Source organism: Anopheles bellator, chromosome 1 (genome assembly GCF_943735745.2).
Source record: "Anopheles bellator chromosome 1, idAnoBellAS_SP24_06.2, whole genome shotgun sequence".
NCBI lineage: Eukaryota > Metazoa > Arthropoda > Insecta > Diptera > Culicidae > Anopheles > Anopheles bellator.
Genome location: NC_071285.1, coordinates 46,815,779 through 46,833,724, shown reverse-complemented (window position 1 = coordinate 46,833,724; position 17,946 = coordinate 46,815,779). Strand labels below are relative to the sequence as shown.

The window sequence follows — 17,946 nt, the reverse complement described above, 5'->3', positions numbered from 1 at the left end:
CGCCCGATTGGAGCTCGCTCCCTGGGGGCCGGGAGCAAAGCATTTGTGCCAACAATCTGAAGAATGGCCCTGTGACAAACTGTAAATAATGCCAGCAGAAGCGGAACGCGAAGCTTACTGATATCGGTGGTCGCTGGAGCAAAACACACGTACGCGCTGCGAATGTATTCGCGCAGGCGAGAAGTTTGTGATGCCTTGTTGTGCTCCAGTTGGCTTAGGAATGCTGCAGGCAAACATGTCAACTGTGACGTCTGCGTCACAGCTCCTCTCATCTCATCGTTTTCGAATTTGCCAAGCAGAGCGCGTTTACTCTACTTCATTGGCTGTTTGCTTTTTTAACCCCGTGTTCAGTGATGTTTTCTAGTATGTGTAAGATTTTTCAAATGGTTTAAATTGTATTTTTCCCTTTTTTCCACTTGCTTCCAGATCGAGAGGATCAGTCCATCCTGTGCACGGGCGAGTCTGGTGCTGGCAAAACGGAAAACACAAAAAAAGTTATCCAGTATTTAGCCTACGTTGCGGCGTCGAAACCAAAAGGATCCGTAGCGGTACGTTGATCAAAGCCATGCTGCTGTGGATGGTTCAAGGGAACACACGAATAATCGGCGTATTTGGAAATAGTTTTTCATTGCTTTCTAAATAATTTTGAGGTTCCCAACCTTGTTTTAGGTTCCTGATTGGTCGTTGTCGACATTCAGTGGGGTCGATTATTACGGAACAACCGCTGAAAACATTGCAAAAGATTGATCAAACCCCTTTCTTGAAAGTCTATAAACACCATAAAGCAACGATAGTGCATAGTGTGATTGGCCATCAGACGTTGTGACTGAGTCGCTATGGGTGTGCACTATCCTGTGCCGTTTTCCTGTGTGCATATTGCCAACTGCGAGTTGTCCTGTCCTCGCCTGCGGCATCTCACTGACGTACACGCCCGGTGCATAATTTTCTTGGGCCCATTTATGGGAACGGTCATTTTAGCGCTCAAAATTCGTTATCGATAACTGCGTGCATACTGCAATCAAAGAAACCATGGGTTTTTAAGACGTTCCTATGGTTATGGTGTCGCTCGACTTCACATCGCTGGATTGTTGAAAATTCCTTTCCCGAAACGTGTTCCGCTCGGTCATCCGATCCCTGGCGGTTTGATTTTCTATTCTTATTGATGTATTCCTCCCACCTCTGGCCCACCAGTAGTTGCATTTGCAAATGCATGCAAATAACACACGGTGTGTGCGTGGAGACATTTTGTGGAACTCACTTTCTGTATCAATTCAGTTGCGTTGCCATTAAATCCCTCGTGTTCCACCGCCGTCGCCTCCACCGGGGGGGGCACGCGACGTTGTCATTTAGTTTTACCGCCCGCGGCTCTTTGCAGGAAGGAATTAATTAATGGTTAATTATCGCCTAATGGAAAAAAATGCGTTTGAGCGAGATTTTTTCTCACCGAGCAGGGACAGAGGGGCAACAGAGCACCGCACACTCTGGGTTCGTCCGGCCTACCGATTTCACGCAAGGTAAGGCGTCTCTCTAACCGCAAAGTGGAGAAGATCAATCACGCAACGTGGTAGCGCAAAGCAAGACGTAAACACGCGATCACTCTCGGAATTGATGCGACCGGTTCGCGGGCGCGCGCGTTCGCCCGCTCGATCCATTTCGCGTAGGAACACGTCGCAACCGAATCTGGTACCGTCGTGTGGTCTTCTATATTCTTTGACGGTCCACTGATGTTTTCGATCTATCCGACTTCCTGTGGTACTTTTTTCCGTTACATTCGAACGCTTTCAATACTGGTTTGTATTTAATTTGCATTTAAGTTTTATGGCTTCACTGTAAAATTTAATCGCACACGTTTGATTGAATTGATATTCAAAAACAAAAAGTTGTATACCAGCTGAATGCTTATTTATTACCGATCGGCAGTGGACCCTTTTCGGGGCTGGTAGCGTAATAAAATTGTGATCGACTCTCCGATCCCGTCCGACGTTTCCTCCGTTGCGGATGGTGTGTTACCTATTTTAGCCTTTCCCAGCAATAGCGAAAGTAACCGAAACATGGTTGTTTGGTGCGCGCGCCTCCCAAACATGGTCGTGGCGCAAAACGTGGCCTTTTTAATGGAAAATTCTTGTTTTCCAAAAAACCCTATTTCGGTGGGACCGTTTTAACGTATTGTGAAACATAAATTTACAACCAACCGCACTGCGGGGGAATAGCCGGGGACACGGGTCAAACCGGGTCGTGTGCTGGTTACTGTCGTTATCGTTGCCACTCAATCTCCCAGATTGATTTTTTGTTTTGTAGGACGACTGCAGGCGAGATATAGACAGGAGACGAGAGATCCTGTGCGAATCGAAAAGCCCATATTTGGATGCAAATGGCCAAATGACACACAGCCCCGAAACCACCGATCGCCGGACAACGATGACCATAATATGGCACTCCTCTCGAATCGGGGCCACCAATGTACCTATATATGAAATATAATTGACGCTTCGACTCGCTGGCGGTTGACTTCGCGACCGACCGGTTCACTTCGCTCAGAGACCCAAATTCCCATTTGCGGTCTTGCGGGGCGGGGCGGTGCGATGGAGATATAAATCGCATCGAATTGTTCAATTCCCCGTTGCTGCTGCTGCTGCTGCCACCGAGTAGCACTTGGATTGGTTCATCAAAACCGCTATCATACGCGGTGCAAGCAATTCATTAGCAGCGACGACGGGCCATCCCACTTGTGGCATCCTTTTACGGTGGAAAAAGGGGTGGTAATTTTTCCGTCGGCCGGCCACAACGATCGGATCCTGAAACGTGCGTTTTTGATCACCCCAGCGAAAATCGCAGACCGCGTAGAGGAGGATCGAGCATGATCTTAGTGCATATTAACCAATTAACAGTGAATCTTCCATGCCAAAGCCCATATGCCGCAGGTGGGAAAAGAGGGCTTACAGGGACTGAAACCGCAAAACCGTGCGCGGTTCCTTCAACCCCTGTCTGCCGACAATATTGTCAGATACTATATAAGGCACACTGTCGACGGCGGATGGCGGCCGACCTGAAGGAGGGAGCCAAGCACGGACACACAGTGCGAGTACGCCAGTGGCAACGCGATCCTTCCCCCGGTGGCGGGTGGTGTGTTGTAATCCATTCTATTGATGCCCAATATGGTGCGAATTATATAAACTGAACCGGTCCGGTCGCCGTGTCGCAGCCCGCCGTACGCCGCCGCCGCGTATTGATCGAGTGCAACCGTTGGTGGCTTAACATATCGTGGCCTCGTCGAAGCCTCGAAGTCGCAGCCGACGGTTTGCTGCAGGTTAATCGAGTGGGTCTGGGTTTTTGAGCCACAGCCGAAGATGGTTGTTGATTTTTATTAAATGCCGTAAATTGTATTTTCACTTCCACCAACCGGTGATTAATTCTTCTCTTTTTTGGCGGTTGCTTGTTGCATCCCCGCCCGGTTTTGCCCTCAGAAAACCGGAATTATTGTGTGTGGCATGTTGCGGGCAATCTGTGAGTCCTGACTATCTCGTCCCTGTTCGTGGGCTGTGGAAAGACGAGGAATTTCGGTGGTTAATTTCTGTGAAAGCATGCGGTATGTCGGATGGAATTTATTTCGCCCCCCTTCGTCGGCTGGACGGAAGCTCCACCCAGCCATCCTGCGCCACGGCGGCAAGGGTCAGAGTTCGCTATCGTTCTCTGTTGGTTGTCAGAGGTGATGAGCATAATTTAAGGACGAGAATATTTCATAACATTGGGGGATTGTATTTCAATTGTTTTTGTTTCATACACACATTTTAATATATATTTTTTCTTATTTTTCGCTCTTTTATTCGACACCGAACGTTCGATCATTTACCTTATGCTTGTTGTTGCCGTACTTTGCTCGATCGTACCGGCACCCTGCTTGAGCGTGTGCAATATTCTAAAATCACTCGAATGCTACACAATATTCGCTCGCTAATCCGGCGTAAACCATCATCGCAAATCATGCTCTGCATTTTCTGCACGCATGCATCCGCCATTCCCGTTTTGCTACGGATCCATTTTGGAAATGCCTCAACGTGTACTGCCTGTCCTTGCTGCTGCTGCTGCTGCTGCTGCGTGTAGATGCCAACGCCGGCGCTAATTATTGTAAGTAACAAGTGTTTTCAGTAACAATTTATTTCAATAGTCCCACCTAATGTGTTCCATAACGGCGACGGTGCCCATTAATAGGCTTACACTCTCGTACGCTCCGTGTTCCGGGTTTTGTTTCCCGCGTCTCGACCCGCAAATATATCTATGTCGTTTTCTCTTCTTTCTTTCTTCTCTCAAACAATTCGCCACAAAAAAAACCAAAACGTCCAAAACTGCTATCTATTCAACCAAATCTCGCATCACGCGCGCCATCACCATCAACACGCCGCAACGCCAACCAAATTTCGCTTCATTTTTAATCGTGGCCTGTTTTTCGGATGCCTTAAATTAATCATCGTCATGCGCGCTTGCTCTCGACCAAATTTGTAACACATAATCAATGTTTTGGCGCGCGCACATCATTAACACAACAACCGCCTCAATTAATGTGCCGCTCACAACGCACCGCCACCACCACGATCACCGTCACAAAACTCGACTGCAACTCGACCAAAATTCCAACCCCCAAAACACATCCTGTGTGGTGTCGACCCTCACTCATCTCCACAAAATGTCGTCTATCCGTGTAGGGTGGTCATCATGCGAGTTTATCGGTAAAGTATTAACTGCCTTTGTCGTTGCTCCTAGTTCTCCTGTTTTCGTGGTTGTTTGATACATTATTTGCTGCTCCTTACTTTGATTGCACCTCTTTACTCGTGCGAGTCGTTAGCTTTGTTGCATACACTTGACTTTGGCTGCTTTTTAGTTACTTTAGCTCTCTTATTTTACTTAAGTCTTGTTGGTTGCTCTTCTTTCATTTCTACGTTGATCAATTAATCAACTGCACTCTTCTTTGTCTTTTTTCGCATTGCGTCGCATGCGTAAATTAGTATTATTAAGCCCAATTTGCTGCTCTGTTGATCAGTTTCGATTTCCAATGGTAGTTCCCGATGGCAGATGGTTGAGGTCATTCGAGAAGTAAAATAACAGGAAACTCAGTAAAATATCATTAGTTTGGGGGAAAAGAAAACCATTATTTTTGCGTCAAATTCAATACTATTTTCAAGATGTTTCCGATGGTCCGATTTGGGTCAAACATACGTCGTTTTGTTGTATAATTGTTTGCCATTTTAAAGTCAACTCTTGGTCATCGTTTTTTTAGAATTTTCTCTTGATCCCAATTTCTTATCACTTGGTGAATTTGGCAATGCGATAAAAAAGTTGTAACCGCTTGCTGCCAGATTGGGACTACTTCCCAACCTCCCGGAGTTTCTAGCGATCGAAGCGTCCTGATCGAACACAACTCCAATTCTGTTGGTGAATTTTGGCCGTTTGTGGTCAATCGCTAGCTTGTGGACAGCAGAGATCTGAACTTAGTGTTTGGCCTTACGAAAACAGCTCATAATAAATGATTCCTTTCAAGTCCCACCAAATACACTGTTTGTGGTCACTAACATGCCGAGTAACTACGATTATTTCGAATTCACGAGATACCGAAAACTGCAGAAAAAAAAGGATTTCTTTTTTCCCCAATCTAGTATTTAGAATGTGCAGGAGAGTACTATAGAGAGCAAGCTGCACTTGAGTTCTGTTGGGTTTTCTACTTTTAATTTGTTTCATCATGCAGAAAAATCGATTAGTTTCAAGTAATTTTAACATTTATTTTACATTTAACTTTTATTTTATCATTTACTTATACCATTTTTGCAAACTTGATACCGCGTGTGAAATATGGGAGTGTTTCGGTGTTTAACCCTTTGGCGTATGGCCTGATCTATTAAATTATTATCACTCTCTCTTTTTCGCTGCCTGTATTTAGTGGCCTCCTCCGTCCGAGGGAATTAATGATGCGATCTGTTTTTTATTTCTCTTCTTTCCAACCCGACCTCTCGATCCAGGGCGAACTGGAGCAGCAGCTTCTTCAAGCGAATCCCATACTGGAAGCGTTCGGTAACGCCAAGACGGTGAAAAATGATAACTCGTCTCGCTTCGTAAGTACAAAACCTGTCCCCGAGCGGGGTTACAACAATGTATGGAGGCGCATTGATATCAAATTCAAACGGCAATTCTTCCTCCCTCTCACTCTTGGCGCTGCTACCGGACAGGGTAAATTCATTCGGATAAACTTTGACGCCTCGGGCTACATCTCCGGGGCGAACATCGAGACGTATCTGCTGGAGAAGTCACGTGCCATTCGCCAAGCAAAGGACGAGCGTACATTCCACATCTTCTACCAGCTGCTGGCCGGGGCATCGCCCGAGCAGCGTGAGCGCTTCATCCTGGACGACGTGCGGACGTACCCGTTCCTGTCGAACGGCGGGCTCCCGGTGCCCGGTGTGGACGATTACGCCGAGTTTCAGGCGACGGTCAAGAGCATGAACATTATGGGCATGACGGCCGAGGACTTTAACTCGATCTTCCGCATCGTCAGCGCTGTGCTGCTGTTTGGCTCGATGAAGTTCAAGCAAGAGCGCAGTTCGGACCAGGCAACGCTGCCGGACAATACGGTGGCGCAGAAGATTGCCCACCTGCTCGGGCTGAGCGTAACGGACATGACGAAGGCGTTCCTGACGCCGCGCATCAAGGTCGGGCGCGACTTTGTGACCAAGGCCCAGACGAAGGAGCAGGTTGAGTTTGCGGTCGAAGCGATTGCGAAGGCGTGCTACGAGAAGATGTTCAAGTGGCTGGTCAACCGGATAAACCGCTCACTCGATCGCACCAAGCGGCAGGGTGCCTCGTTCATCGGTATCCTTGATATGGCCGGTTTTGAGATCTTCGAGCTGAACTCATTCGAGCAGCTGTGCATCAACTACACCAACGAAAAGCTGCAGCAGCTGTTCAACCACACCATGTTCATCCTGGAGCAGGAGGAGTACCAGCGCGAGGGTATCGAGTGGAAGTTCATCGACTTTGGGCTCGATCTGCAGCCAACGATCGACCTGATCGACAAACCCGGGGGCATTATGGCGCTGCTGGACGAGGAGTGCTGGTTCCCGAAGGCGACCGACAAGTCGTTCGTGGAGAAACTGGCCGCGGCCCACTCGATGCACCCGAAATTCATGAAGACGGACTTCCGCGGCGTGGCCGATTTTGCGGTCGTGCACTACGCTGGCAAGGTTGATTACTCGGCGACCAAATGGCTGATGAAGAACATGGACCCGTTGAACGAGAACGTGGTCTCGCTGTTGCAGGCCTCGCAGGACCCGTTCGTGGTACAGATCTGGAAGGACGCCGAGATCGTCGGCATGGCGCAGCAGGCTCTAACCGACACGCAATTCGGTGCACGCACCCGTAAGGGCATGTTCCGCACGGTGTCGCACCTGTATAAGGAGCAGCTGGCCAAACTGATGGACACGCTGCGTAACACGAACCCGAACTTTGTGCGCTGCATCATCCCGAACCACGAGAAGCGGGCAGGCAAGATCGACGCACCGCTGGTGCTGGACCAGCTACGGTGCAACGGTGTGCTGGAGGGCATCCGTATCTGCCGCCAGGGCTTCCCGAATCGCATCCCTTTCCAGGAGTTCCGCCAGCGGTACGAGCTGCTCACCCCGAACGTAATCCCGAAGGGCTTCATGGACGGCAAGCGGGCGTGCGAACAGATGATCAAAGCGCTCGAGCTGGACGGCAACCTGTACCGGATCGGGCAGTCGAAGATTTTCTTCCGGGCGGGCGTCTTGGCGCATCTGGAGGAGGAGCGCGACTACAAGATCACCGATCTGGTGGTCAACTTCCAGGCGTACTGCCGCGGTTTCCTGGCACGCCGGAACTACCAAAAGCGCCTGCAGCAGCTGAACGCGATCCGTATCATCCAGCGGAACTGTGCCGCCTACCTGAAGCTGCGCAACTGGCAGTGGTGGCGGCTGTACACGAAGGTGAAACCCCTGCTTGAGGTCACTAAACAGGAGGAGAAGCTGGTGCAGAAGGAAGACGAACTGCGGCAGATCCGCGATCGCTTGGACAACCTCTCAAAGAGCTCGCAGGAGTACGAGAAAAAGTACCAGCAGGCGGTCGAGGAGAAGACGCACCTGGCCGAGCAACTGCAGGCTGAGATCGAGCTGTGCGCCGAAGCGGAAGAGGGCCGTGCGCGGCTGGTCGCTCGCAAGCAGGAACTGGAGGAACTGATGCAGGACCTCGAGTCGCGCATCGAGGAAGAGGAGGAACGTGTCAATGCGATGACTAACGAGAAGAAGAAGCTCCAGATCAACATCCAGGATCTGGAGGAGCAGCTCGAAGAGGAGGAAGCCGCCCGCCAGAAGCTTCAACTAGAAAAGGTGCAGCTCGACGCGAAGCTGAAAAAGATGGAGGAGGACACGGCCCTGATCGAGGACCAGAACCAGAAGCTGGTGAAGGAGAAGAAGCTGCTGGAGGAACGCGCCAACGACCTCTCGCAGACGCTGGCCGAGGAGGAGGAGAAAGCGAAGCATCTGGCTAAACTGAAGGTGAAGCACGAGTCAACGATCGCAGAGCTCGAAGAGCGCCTGCTGAAGGACCACCAGCAGCGCCAGGAGTCGGACCGGTCGAAGCGCAAGATCGAAACGGAGGTGGCCGACCTGAAAGAGCAGATCAACGAGCGGCGCACACAGATCGAGGAAATGCAGCAGCAACTGGTGAAGCGCGAGGAAGAGCTGGCCCAAGCGCTGGTGCGCATCGATGAGGAGTCGGCCTCGAAGGCGGTGGCCCAGAAGACGCAGCGCGAGCTCGAGTCACAGCTGGCCGAAATCCAGGAGGATCTGGAGGCAGAAAAGATCGCCCGCTCGAAGGCCGAAAAGCAGAAGCGCGACCTGAACGAGGAGCTGGAGGCGCTCAAGAACGAGTTGCTCGATTCGCTCGACACCACCGCTGGTACGCATTTGTTTGTGGCCTTTGCCCTAGCGGATTTTTAATTTGATCGTCGTTTTTCTCCTTTCACAGCTCAACAAGAACTGCGCTCGAAACGCGAACAGGAAGTGGCCACGCTGAAGAAAACGCTCGAGGATGACTCGTCCAATCACGAGGCGCAGATGATGGACATGCGCCATAAGCACGCGCAGGAGATTTCGTCCATCAACGAGCAACTGGAGAACCTGAAGAAGGTGAAGGGGGGTCTCGAGAAGAGCAAGCAAACGTTGGAGGCCGAAAACGCCGACCTCACCTCCGAGCTGCGCAACGTCAACCAGTCGCGTCAAGAGAATGATCGCCGCCGGAAGCAGGCGGAAACCCAGATTGCAGAGCTCCAGGTAAACGGCCTCGTTTCTAAGTTGCGTTGGGTTGGCTTTTCTTTGTGTTGTTTGTGTACACTTGTTTTTAATCATAATTTCGAAACGTTTCGCTCTCTTGTGTTCGTTCCGTTCGTTACGCAAACATGCCTCTGTCTCGTGTTCTCGAAAGGATGAAGTTGAGTATTTGCAAGTAAGAATTGAGTTTCCCTTAAGTTGGTGTAGCGAAAAGAGTTATTTAGTGACGGTTTGTCAACCTTTGAAGCACCATTGGGTTTTTAATTCCATTCCAACACATCCCGCTTCCGATTCCCGTTTTTTCAGGTTAAACTGGCCGAGGTGGAGCGAGTGCGCGTGGAGCTGCAGGACAAGGTAACAAAGTTACAACAGGAAACGGAAAACATCACTCAGCAGTTGGACGATGCCGAACTGAAGGCTTCGGCGGCCATCAAGAGTGCCGGCAATCTTGAAAGCCAACTGACCGAATCGCAGCAGCTACTGGAGGAGGAAACGCGCCAGAAGCTGGCCCTCAGTTCAAAACTGCGCCAGGTCGAGTCCGAGAAGGAGGCGCTCATGGAGCAGCTGGAGGAGGACGAGGAGGCCAAGAAGAGTTACGAGAAGAAGCTGACCGAGCTGAACGTAACGATTCAGGACATGAAGAAACGTTCCGAGGAAGAATCAGACATTGCTAAAGAGCTGGAAGAGTCCAAGAAAAAGATGAACAAGGACATCGAGACGCTGCAGCGCCAGATCCAGGAGCTTCAGGCCGCCAACGATCGTCTAGATAAGAGCAAGAAGAAGATCCAGTCGGAGCTGGAGGACGCGACCATCGAGCTGGAAACCCAGCGCACCAAGGTGTTGGAGTTGGAGAAGAAGCAGAAAAACTTCGACAAGGTGTTGGCCGAGGAGAAGGTCATCAGCGAGCAGCACGCCCAAGAGCGGGATGCGGCGGAGCGGGAGGCTCGCGAAAAGGAAACCAAGGTGCTTTCGCTGACCCGCGAACTGGACGAGGCGTTCGAGAAGATCGACGAACTGGAACAGAAGCGTAAGGCGCTGCAGAACGAACTGGACGAACTGGCCAATACACAGGTAAGTAGGTGGGTAGTATGGGACATACGGGAAGCCCGTGTGGCTTTACGAGTTTTCCTTTGCGTCATCAACAACAACAGGGAACGGCCGACAAGAACGTGCACGAGCTGGAGAAGGCAAAGCGTTCACTCGAGAGTCAGCTGGCGGAGGTGAAGGCACAAAACGAGGAGCTGGAGGACGATCTTCAGCTCACGGAGGACGCCAAGCTGCGGCTGGAGGTGAACATGCAGGCGCTACGGGCACAGTTCGAGCGGGACATCCAGGCGAAGGAGGAACAGTCGGAGGAAAAGCGGCGCGGCCTGGTGAAGGCGCTGCGCGATCTGGAAGCTGAGCTGGACGAGGAGCGCAAACAGCGGGCGGCGGCCGTGGCCGCAAAGAAGAAGCTCGAGGGGGACCTGAAGGACATGGAGGCCACTCTCGAAATGAATAACAAGGTGAAGGAGGACGCTCTGAAGCAGGCCAAGAAGCTGCAGGCACAAATCAAGGACGCCATCCGGGACGCGGAGGAAGCTAAGGCGGCTAAGGAGGAGTTAGCGGTTGTTAGCAAGGAAGCGGAGCGCAAGGTGAAGGCCCTCGAGGCGGAATCAATGCAGCTGTCGGAGGATTTGTCCAGCTCAGAACGATCGCGCCGTGCGGCTGAAGCCGAGCGCGACGAGCTGCTCGAGGAGATCAACTCAAACTCGAGCAAGGGTTCGCTAATGATTGATGAGAAGCGCCGACTCGAGGCCCGCATTGCGGCTCTCGAGGAGGAGCTAGAGGAGGAACAATCAAACTCGGAGCTGATCGTCGACCGGAACCGCAAGGCACAGCTGACGATCGAGCAGCTGACCACGGAGCTGGCGACCGAGAAGTCGAACGCGCAACTACACGAAACCGTCCGGTCGGGCCTGGACCGTCAAAACAAGGAGCTGAAGGCGAAGCTGTCCGAAATCGAGACGGCCCTGCGCACCAAGGTGAAGGCGGCAGTCGCCACGTCCGAGGCGAAGAATGCGAACCTCGAGAAGCAGCTCGAGACGGAAACGAAGGAACGGCTGATGGTGCAGAAGATGAACCGCAAGTTGGAGAAAAAGGTCAAGGAGCTGACAATGAACATCGAGGACGAACGGAGACACGCCGATCAGTATAAGGAGCAGATCGAGAAGGTGCGCCTCGGAGGAGCGCCGTTCTCTAACATTCAAATGCTTACTGAGTTTTCCCTTTCTCTCTGTTTGTTCCGCGAGCAGATCAACAACCGGATGAAGACTCTAAAGCGCAATCTGGACGAAGCGGAAGTGGAGATACAGATGGAGAAGACGCAGAAACGCAAGGCCCAGCGGGAGTGCGAAGACATGCTCGAAAGCCATGAAGCGTTATCGCGGGAAGTCAATGCTCTCAAATCGAAACTGAGGTAAGTAATGCACCGCGGCATGTCCTGCCTCCGAGATTGAGTGATCGACCAAAAACTCGAACCTATTTTATCCGACGAATGTGCGTTTCTGTTTTATTACCACCTTTTCCTCCGACTGATCGTGGCTCCCTCAGTATGCACAAAGAATCGAAAAAGTAATCGGGTGCCGCGACGCGCGGAAGATCATTGTTTTGTTGTTCGTAGACATTTATCGTTATTAGCCCGCACTCTAGTAGAGGTGTCCAGGGTCAGCAGAGCAGAGTTGGTTGCTGAAAACGAAGGAAAACTGGAAGCTTTTTTAAGATCCCGCGACCCCCAACGCAAGTGTGATACACGGCCGGATGTGAAGGCAACCGATCGAATGGCAACGGGGGTCCTCTTATTTTCGAAAACAAACAGAAAAACCATATCACCTCAAGCGCGCCTTGTTGTTGGTGTTGTTGGGTGGCGATGCGTTCCAATTGTAAAATGGAAATGTGCCACTCCGTGTTCCAGGTAAACCACTAAAGCCCGGTTTCGTTGTTTGCTTTTCCGCTCCCTCTTGCGTTGTTTGTGTGTGTTCCTTGGTTTATTTTGTGGCGTATGATTTTGGTGCAACCATCATTTTACTACGAGTATTGACTCCCTCGTGGATACGATCCCGAGAATCAAGGATTGTTATGTTTCGGTGTGCGATAGAATAGTTACACTGGCCCATTGTTAGGAAAGACGAAGTTGCATGTTTTCGTTCTCCAATACTAATCTCTCCCGTAAATGGTTCGTCTTGTGTGCCTCCCGAGACCTGACCACAGGTTTTGCCGGGCAGCTCTAATCCTATTCTGCTCCCCGTTCGCTGCATCGTGCACCTTTCTTACTAGCCCTGTGTGAAAAATCATAATTCACAAATTGTGTTTTGCTCGTTTTAATCAACATTTTGTTTTTTGTGTCCCGGGTCCCCGGCAGACGAGGTGGTGGTACAATGAGCCTAAGTTCGTCCCGCCTGACGCCAAAACGCGAGAGCGACTCGATGTCGTCGGTGCAGGACGAATCGCTCGATGGCGAGGACAACAGCAACTGACGACGAACGCCGACGTCTTCCACTAATGGCAAGCAGCAGAAGCAACAGAATCATTTCCAACATCAACAACACCAGAACCATCTTTCCGGCAACAACCAACAGAACCAGCACCACCACTACTGATGGTGTAATGATGATGAGGCGCATGTCCGATCGAGGATCGAGTGGAGGAACACAGCAATATGCCGGTAGTATGGCGCAATCGGAGAGAGTGACGACGCCAGCCGAGGCGAGCGCGTTTTTGTGTTTTTTTTGTCTGTCGGGTATGCGTATGTGTGTACGACTGATGAGGACGTACCCTCCTCGACCCTCGGCACTGTGAATAGTATGTTTTGGTAGGGCAAGCAGGATTAAAAAATAGTGTCTATTGTCTATTGCTCTCTTCTGCTACTAATGTGTATGTGTTTTTGTTTTGTTTTTCGTTTGTGTGCTTAGTTCATGATAACACCGGGTGTGTGCGGACAGTTGGTTGGTAGACGCAGCTCGCAGCATGATGATCTGCGCGCGTCCAGGTGATCATTGTGTGCGTTGATTTAAAGGGATAAAGAAAGATAGCGGACGGGGTTAGGTTCTCACACATTCCGGTTAAAATAGGCGCGTGCATGGTAAGGACACGACAACGAAGCACACGCGCTGTTCAACCCTACTTAAGACTTTTATCCTTCGCACAAGTGCGCCGCCCAACTCACGAGAACACCTCTTCTATCGTCCGCATCAATCTTTATTGATGTCCGCGTGTTTTACATGGATAAAAATTGAGGTTTTAAAACGTTCCGTGTTAGCCTTTTAGTCCTTCCGCACAGGGACTTAGTGATTTTGTGGCGGCTAATGTGGTTGCCGAGCTTGCGCTGTCTACTTTGATTACTTCGAGAGTATTTGTTGATTTGTCTGATGCTCGGTGGCGGCAATCTCTAGCAACCATCGAATGAAAGGTTCAAGCGCGAATGATGTGATTGAATGTTGATTGCTCTTTTCTATTATCAATTCCTGGTCGGGGAATCGGATTTGAGCATATCTAAGTTGTAGTACCTTTACTAAATGGGTTTTTATTCGTTTGTACAGTAGCGAAGAGGAGGCCCGAAACGTGCGGAACACACGACACAGAATGGTGAATGTGTGAACGACAGAGCGAATCCGTGTACCGTTAGCAAAGTGCCATGTTTTAATAACAATCAATTCTAGATAGATCGAACTAAATCGAAAAGAGAGGCGAGCAGTTCGACGACAAGAAGAGAGATAGAGAGAGATAGTGTGGAGCAAAATGATGTGCCTATTTTGTTTTTCTGTTTTTTTCTGTACTTCACTTTGATTGTGTCTCATGTTGCCGGATGTTTCTGATTCTGCGTTCACAAGCGATGCTTTTCGTGTGTTGTTTCTTTAAACTGATCGATCGGGTTGCAGTAAGGGCGCTTTACCCGTTTGTCCGTTGACTCAACCGAGGACACACCACAATGGACCGACCACCAGATATGTTAAGATGTGTCTTTTTAGGCCACGCGGCGCTGTGTAACGAGATCACAGGGAAAGAAGTAGATCATTAATATCATCATAAGATCATCGTTATTGCGATATATAGGAAAAAAGTGGGTAAAAGATAGAGAGAGAGACAGAGTTTTAACTACGCATATGGAGAGGGAGAGAGAAACAGAGAGCGAGCGAGCGTAAGATAGTGAGAAGAGCAGCGCAAACAAGACGCGCCATTTCGGACATTTTAATTTTTGCTTTTGACTATTATTTAATGATTTTTTCTCTTCCTTTTTTCGTTCTCTATTTAACTACGTATTATTACTATTAGTTTTTACGCGATTATTGCTTTTACACACTACTGTGCAAAAACAGAGAGCGGGAGAGAGAGAGAGAGCGAGCACAATCGAGCTCAAAAATACGCCCCCAGGGTAGACAAACAAATGATAGATTTTTCATAAACACACGAACAACGCCGCGCATCGGACCCAAACCGTGTTTTGCGCTCAAGACCCCCCATTCGTTTGCAAGGTACTTGCTTGCCACCAGTTTGCCTAAGCTCTATCAAAGTCAGGCCAAGCAAAAAGAAAAGGGCCAAACAAAAAACGAATATCAGCAAACGCCCCACATCTCTCTCCCCTGTTACATACATTTAATAAGCCTCATGTACTTTTTTATAGAAAAAGATAAACTGCGAATACAGCAGCAGCCACAAGTAATTAAAATTGATAATAAAATATCATTTAAATAATTATTGAATTTTCAGCATAGCCAAGTCCGCATTTCTCTGGTTGATGAACCGAAAGAAACTCAAAGAAGCTGAAAGAGTCCGCGGGCATATGTGTCTCAGTAGCCCTCGGTTACATCGGATAGTCTAGCAACCAACCCCGTTGTTACATTGGAATGCAGTACAAAGATAACAAAGCAGCATAAGATTGGTCAAATGCCTTCTTGGGAAAGTTGCTCAGATACTCGGCATCATATTTTACTCCGTTTGTCTCAATTATTCCTAATTATCCACACAGCCAGAAAGAGAGAGACACGACAAAACGTTTGGCGTCTTTTGCATGTGTTCATTTCACATAATTTATACTTTTATTTGTATTCTCTATAATTTGCGAATCTCTTCATCTGTAGCGAAACTACATTTTCGCGCACAACACACACACATTATGCAGAGACATTACGTTAAAAAGGGAATACTAAAAAATAAACACAAGCAGACTGATAGACACATTTTTAAGAATAATTTGCTGCGTAGACCTACGCGGGCCTACGCACACACATCACAATCCACAACCCCTCTACGCGCATAATATAAGTACACATTAATCCACAAAACTTTTAGTACAACCGACGACGACACTGGGGCACGGGACCGGTGACTTGGAGGTTCTGCGGTCTGTGCGCCTTGATGTGGAGTTGTGTTGTAAGAGGATCCTACGCCTGGATGAAAACCGAAGGCGCAGTTCGTGCTGACCGCGCACCACGATCGACAGGCTCTAGTAGAGAGGCGTTTGCGTGTTACAGAGAAGAAAATCAGGGTTTAGATGCGGGACAGCTGCTGCAGCAGATTGCACGGCCAAATGGCTTCGATGCGCTCCTTGACGAAGTGGAACGGCAGCGAGAACCAGTTCAGCGTGGTGCTGGCAAAGATGCCCATCGACTCCGGGTACTGATGGGTGAGCAGGGCCAGCAGGGCCGTGATGGAACAGAGGCCGGCGGTGAAGAGGATGAAAAATGGCAGCTCCTTCTTCGGGTACACGGACACCTCGTGGAACGAGGGCAACAATTCGCGGTCGGCACACTCGGTACACGTCGGATACGGGTAGAAGAGGTGGCCCCGCTCCAGCGGATACGGGAGCATCCGGAACGTGCCCTCCCAGGTGCAATGCAGCAGATTGAGGGCCCCTTCGACGTTCTTCCAGTGGTTCAAATGGAAAAACGCGTACGCCAGTGCTTCCGAGTCGCCCCGCTTCAGGATGTGCTCCGGTGGCAGAATGAGCTGCTTCATCTCCAGCAGATACTTGGGCACGTGTGGGTTAAACTCGACCGCCCGGTGTATCGCTTCGACGGCGCTCATTTCGGCCGGACTGAGGCCGCGCTTGGATGCGCTGTCGGGCGAAAACTTTTCCGCAACCACCCGCGCCTTCAGCAGGGCCGCCGTGTAGCAGATTGTGGCTGACTTAGGGAGCGAAATGTCGTCGTACTTCGCGAGCACCGCCTGGCAGTCAGCGTACGCCTGCATCTCCAGCAGTGCCTCGAGCAGATTCTCGTGGATGTTGAGCACATTCATGATCGGCGGAATCTCTTTCGTCAGATCGCGGAACATTTTGACGGCTTCCTTCAGCTTGCCCAGCTTCCGGGCGCACATCGCCAGCCGGCGCTTGATGTAGATCAGCACGTTCGTGTCCCGCCGGTGAATGCCCTCGGCCACCGCGCCCTGATGTTGGAAGGTTTGCGATTTTTTGTAGTTCCCTTCGGCCACCTTGAGCGCGGTGCGTAGAATCTTTTCCGCCTCCACGATGGTGGTGGCTTCCTCCTCGGCCAGCAGAATGTAGGCCGGCGCACAGTCCGGATTGATTTCGAGCGCATTCTTGGCCGCCTTTATCCGCACCACCGGGTTGCGCTCGCGCCACGCCGTCTGCATAATCTCGTACTCCGCCTTGCCGGCGTCCCCTTCGCAGGTGAAGAACGTCTGGTGGTCCTGCGCCGACAGGTTCATGTCGTAGAACGTGAGCGGTTCCTTCTGGGTCGCCCAGTAGAACCGCTGGTACTCGGCGCCCCGGAACAAATTCAACGGATTGCGCCACACCTTGCACTCGGGCATTGTTTGGGTGGGCGTTTGGGCCGGTGATTCCGTGCCATTGTCGTTGCCTCCGATCCACGGGCTGATGTGGTTAATGGACACTTGCTCTGGTGCGGGAAGATAGACCGAACGAATTTTTGAAGAGTGCCATCCATCGCGCGTGTGGCCACCGGATCCTCCCGCGGACTTACCGATAAACGAGGTACCATACTTCCGGAAGTACCACCATTCGAAGATGAGGATCAACCCCGAAATGAGACTAGAGGTGCCAGTGAGCGCGACATAAAATTTGGGTGTTACTGTGAAGGGAAAGTCGGGAAAAGCGTATGTTAGGAACGCACCGGGGGCCCGGCGACAGCGACGGACTGGCGGACGAACTCACATGTACTGAGAAACACGGACGAATCCCACATCCTTTGCTGGTTCGAAGCACAAACCGGGAATGTGGCCAGTTCGGAGGGTAAACACTGCACAACGGGCACACGCAGAGAAACGCCGAAGCACGACGGAAGTAACAGTTTTCCGGCGCGGAATCCTTGCACGGATCGACGAATCCGAGGCTTTTCTCGCAGAACTTCTTTTTGATGTTTACGTTTGCGGTGTTGTTTATATTTCCTTCCCAAATTTTGAGTGAAGCCTGAAAGTGACATTTCTCGGGCGCTGATTTGCGAGGGGTAGGAAGCGTATAGAGAAGCACGAGAGAGAGAGAGAGAAACTTTTCTCTCTCTCTGCGTTCCTGGTCTCTGTTCCTTCCTCTGCGTTCCTGGTCTCTGTTACCAAAACTGGTAGCAAAAGAAGAATCTCCTGTCTCATTCCCACACTTATCTAGACG

General features: G+C 50.4%; 2 protein-coding genes across 4 annotated transcripts in view; one reads left to right on the top strand and one right to left on the bottom strand.

Annotated features, from left to right (window-relative positions):
• The window catches only part of LOC131209709 (myosin heavy chain, non-muscle), a 30,689-nt gene extending 15,644 nt beyond the window's left edge, over positions 1 to 15,045 (top strand). The window contains exons 4-13 of one of the 3 annotated variants that reach the window (XM_058202844.1): positions 427 to 545; positions 4,102 to 4,125; positions 4,701 to 4,724; positions 6,009 to 6,101; positions 6,216 to 8,955; positions 9,025 to 9,329; positions 9,633 to 10,397; positions 10,478 to 11,539; positions 11,621 to 11,784; positions 12,727 to 15,045. In XM_058202844.1, coding sequence (XP_058058827.1) covers positions 427 to 545; positions 4,102 to 4,125; positions 4,701 to 4,724; positions 6,009 to 6,101; positions 6,216 to 8,955; positions 9,025 to 9,329; positions 9,633 to 10,397; positions 10,478 to 11,539; positions 11,621 to 11,784; positions 12,727 to 12,841 — 5,411 coding nt within the window. In that variant the 3' untranslated portion in view covers positions 12,842 to 15,045. Of the gene's footprint in view, positions 1 to 426; positions 549 to 4,101; positions 4,126 to 4,700; positions 4,725 to 6,008; positions 6,102 to 6,215; positions 8,956 to 9,024; positions 9,330 to 9,632; positions 10,398 to 10,477; positions 11,540 to 11,620; positions 11,785 to 12,726 lie in introns of all 3 variants that reach the window. The other 2 variants (XM_058202836.1, XM_058202852.1) reach the window with 2 other exon arrangements.
• A 319-nt stretch (positions 15,046 to 15,364) lies between these two features.
• Positions 15,365 to 17,724, bottom strand: LOC131216182 (protein ST7 homolog). Its single transcript, XM_058210601.1, has 3 exons — positions 17,497 to 17,724; positions 17,306 to 17,413; positions 15,365 to 17,221 (listed from the first exon to the last, which is right to left on the bottom strand). Exons 1-3 carry the CDS (start codon positions 17,525 to 17,527, stop codon positions 15,852 to 15,854), a joined length of 1,509 nt encoding a protein of 502 aa, XP_058066584.1. The 5' UTR covers positions 17,528 to 17,724; the 3' UTR covers positions 15,365 to 15,851.
• Between the last annotated feature and the right edge of the window lie 222 nt (positions 17,725 to 17,946).

Coding starts and splice junctions, on each gene's coding strand:
- LOC131216182 (XM_058210601.1), bottom strand. CDS start 17,527: ATGTGGGATTCGTCCGTGTTTCTCAGTACAT. Junction 17,414..17,496: donor GTCCGTGTTTCTCAGTACAT/GTGAGTTCGTCC, acceptor TTCCCTTCACAG/TAACACCCAAATTTTATGTC. Junction 17,222..17,305: donor GTATGGTACCTCGTTTATCG/GTAAGTCCGCGG, acceptor TTCCCGCACCAG/AGCAAGTGTCCATTAACCAC.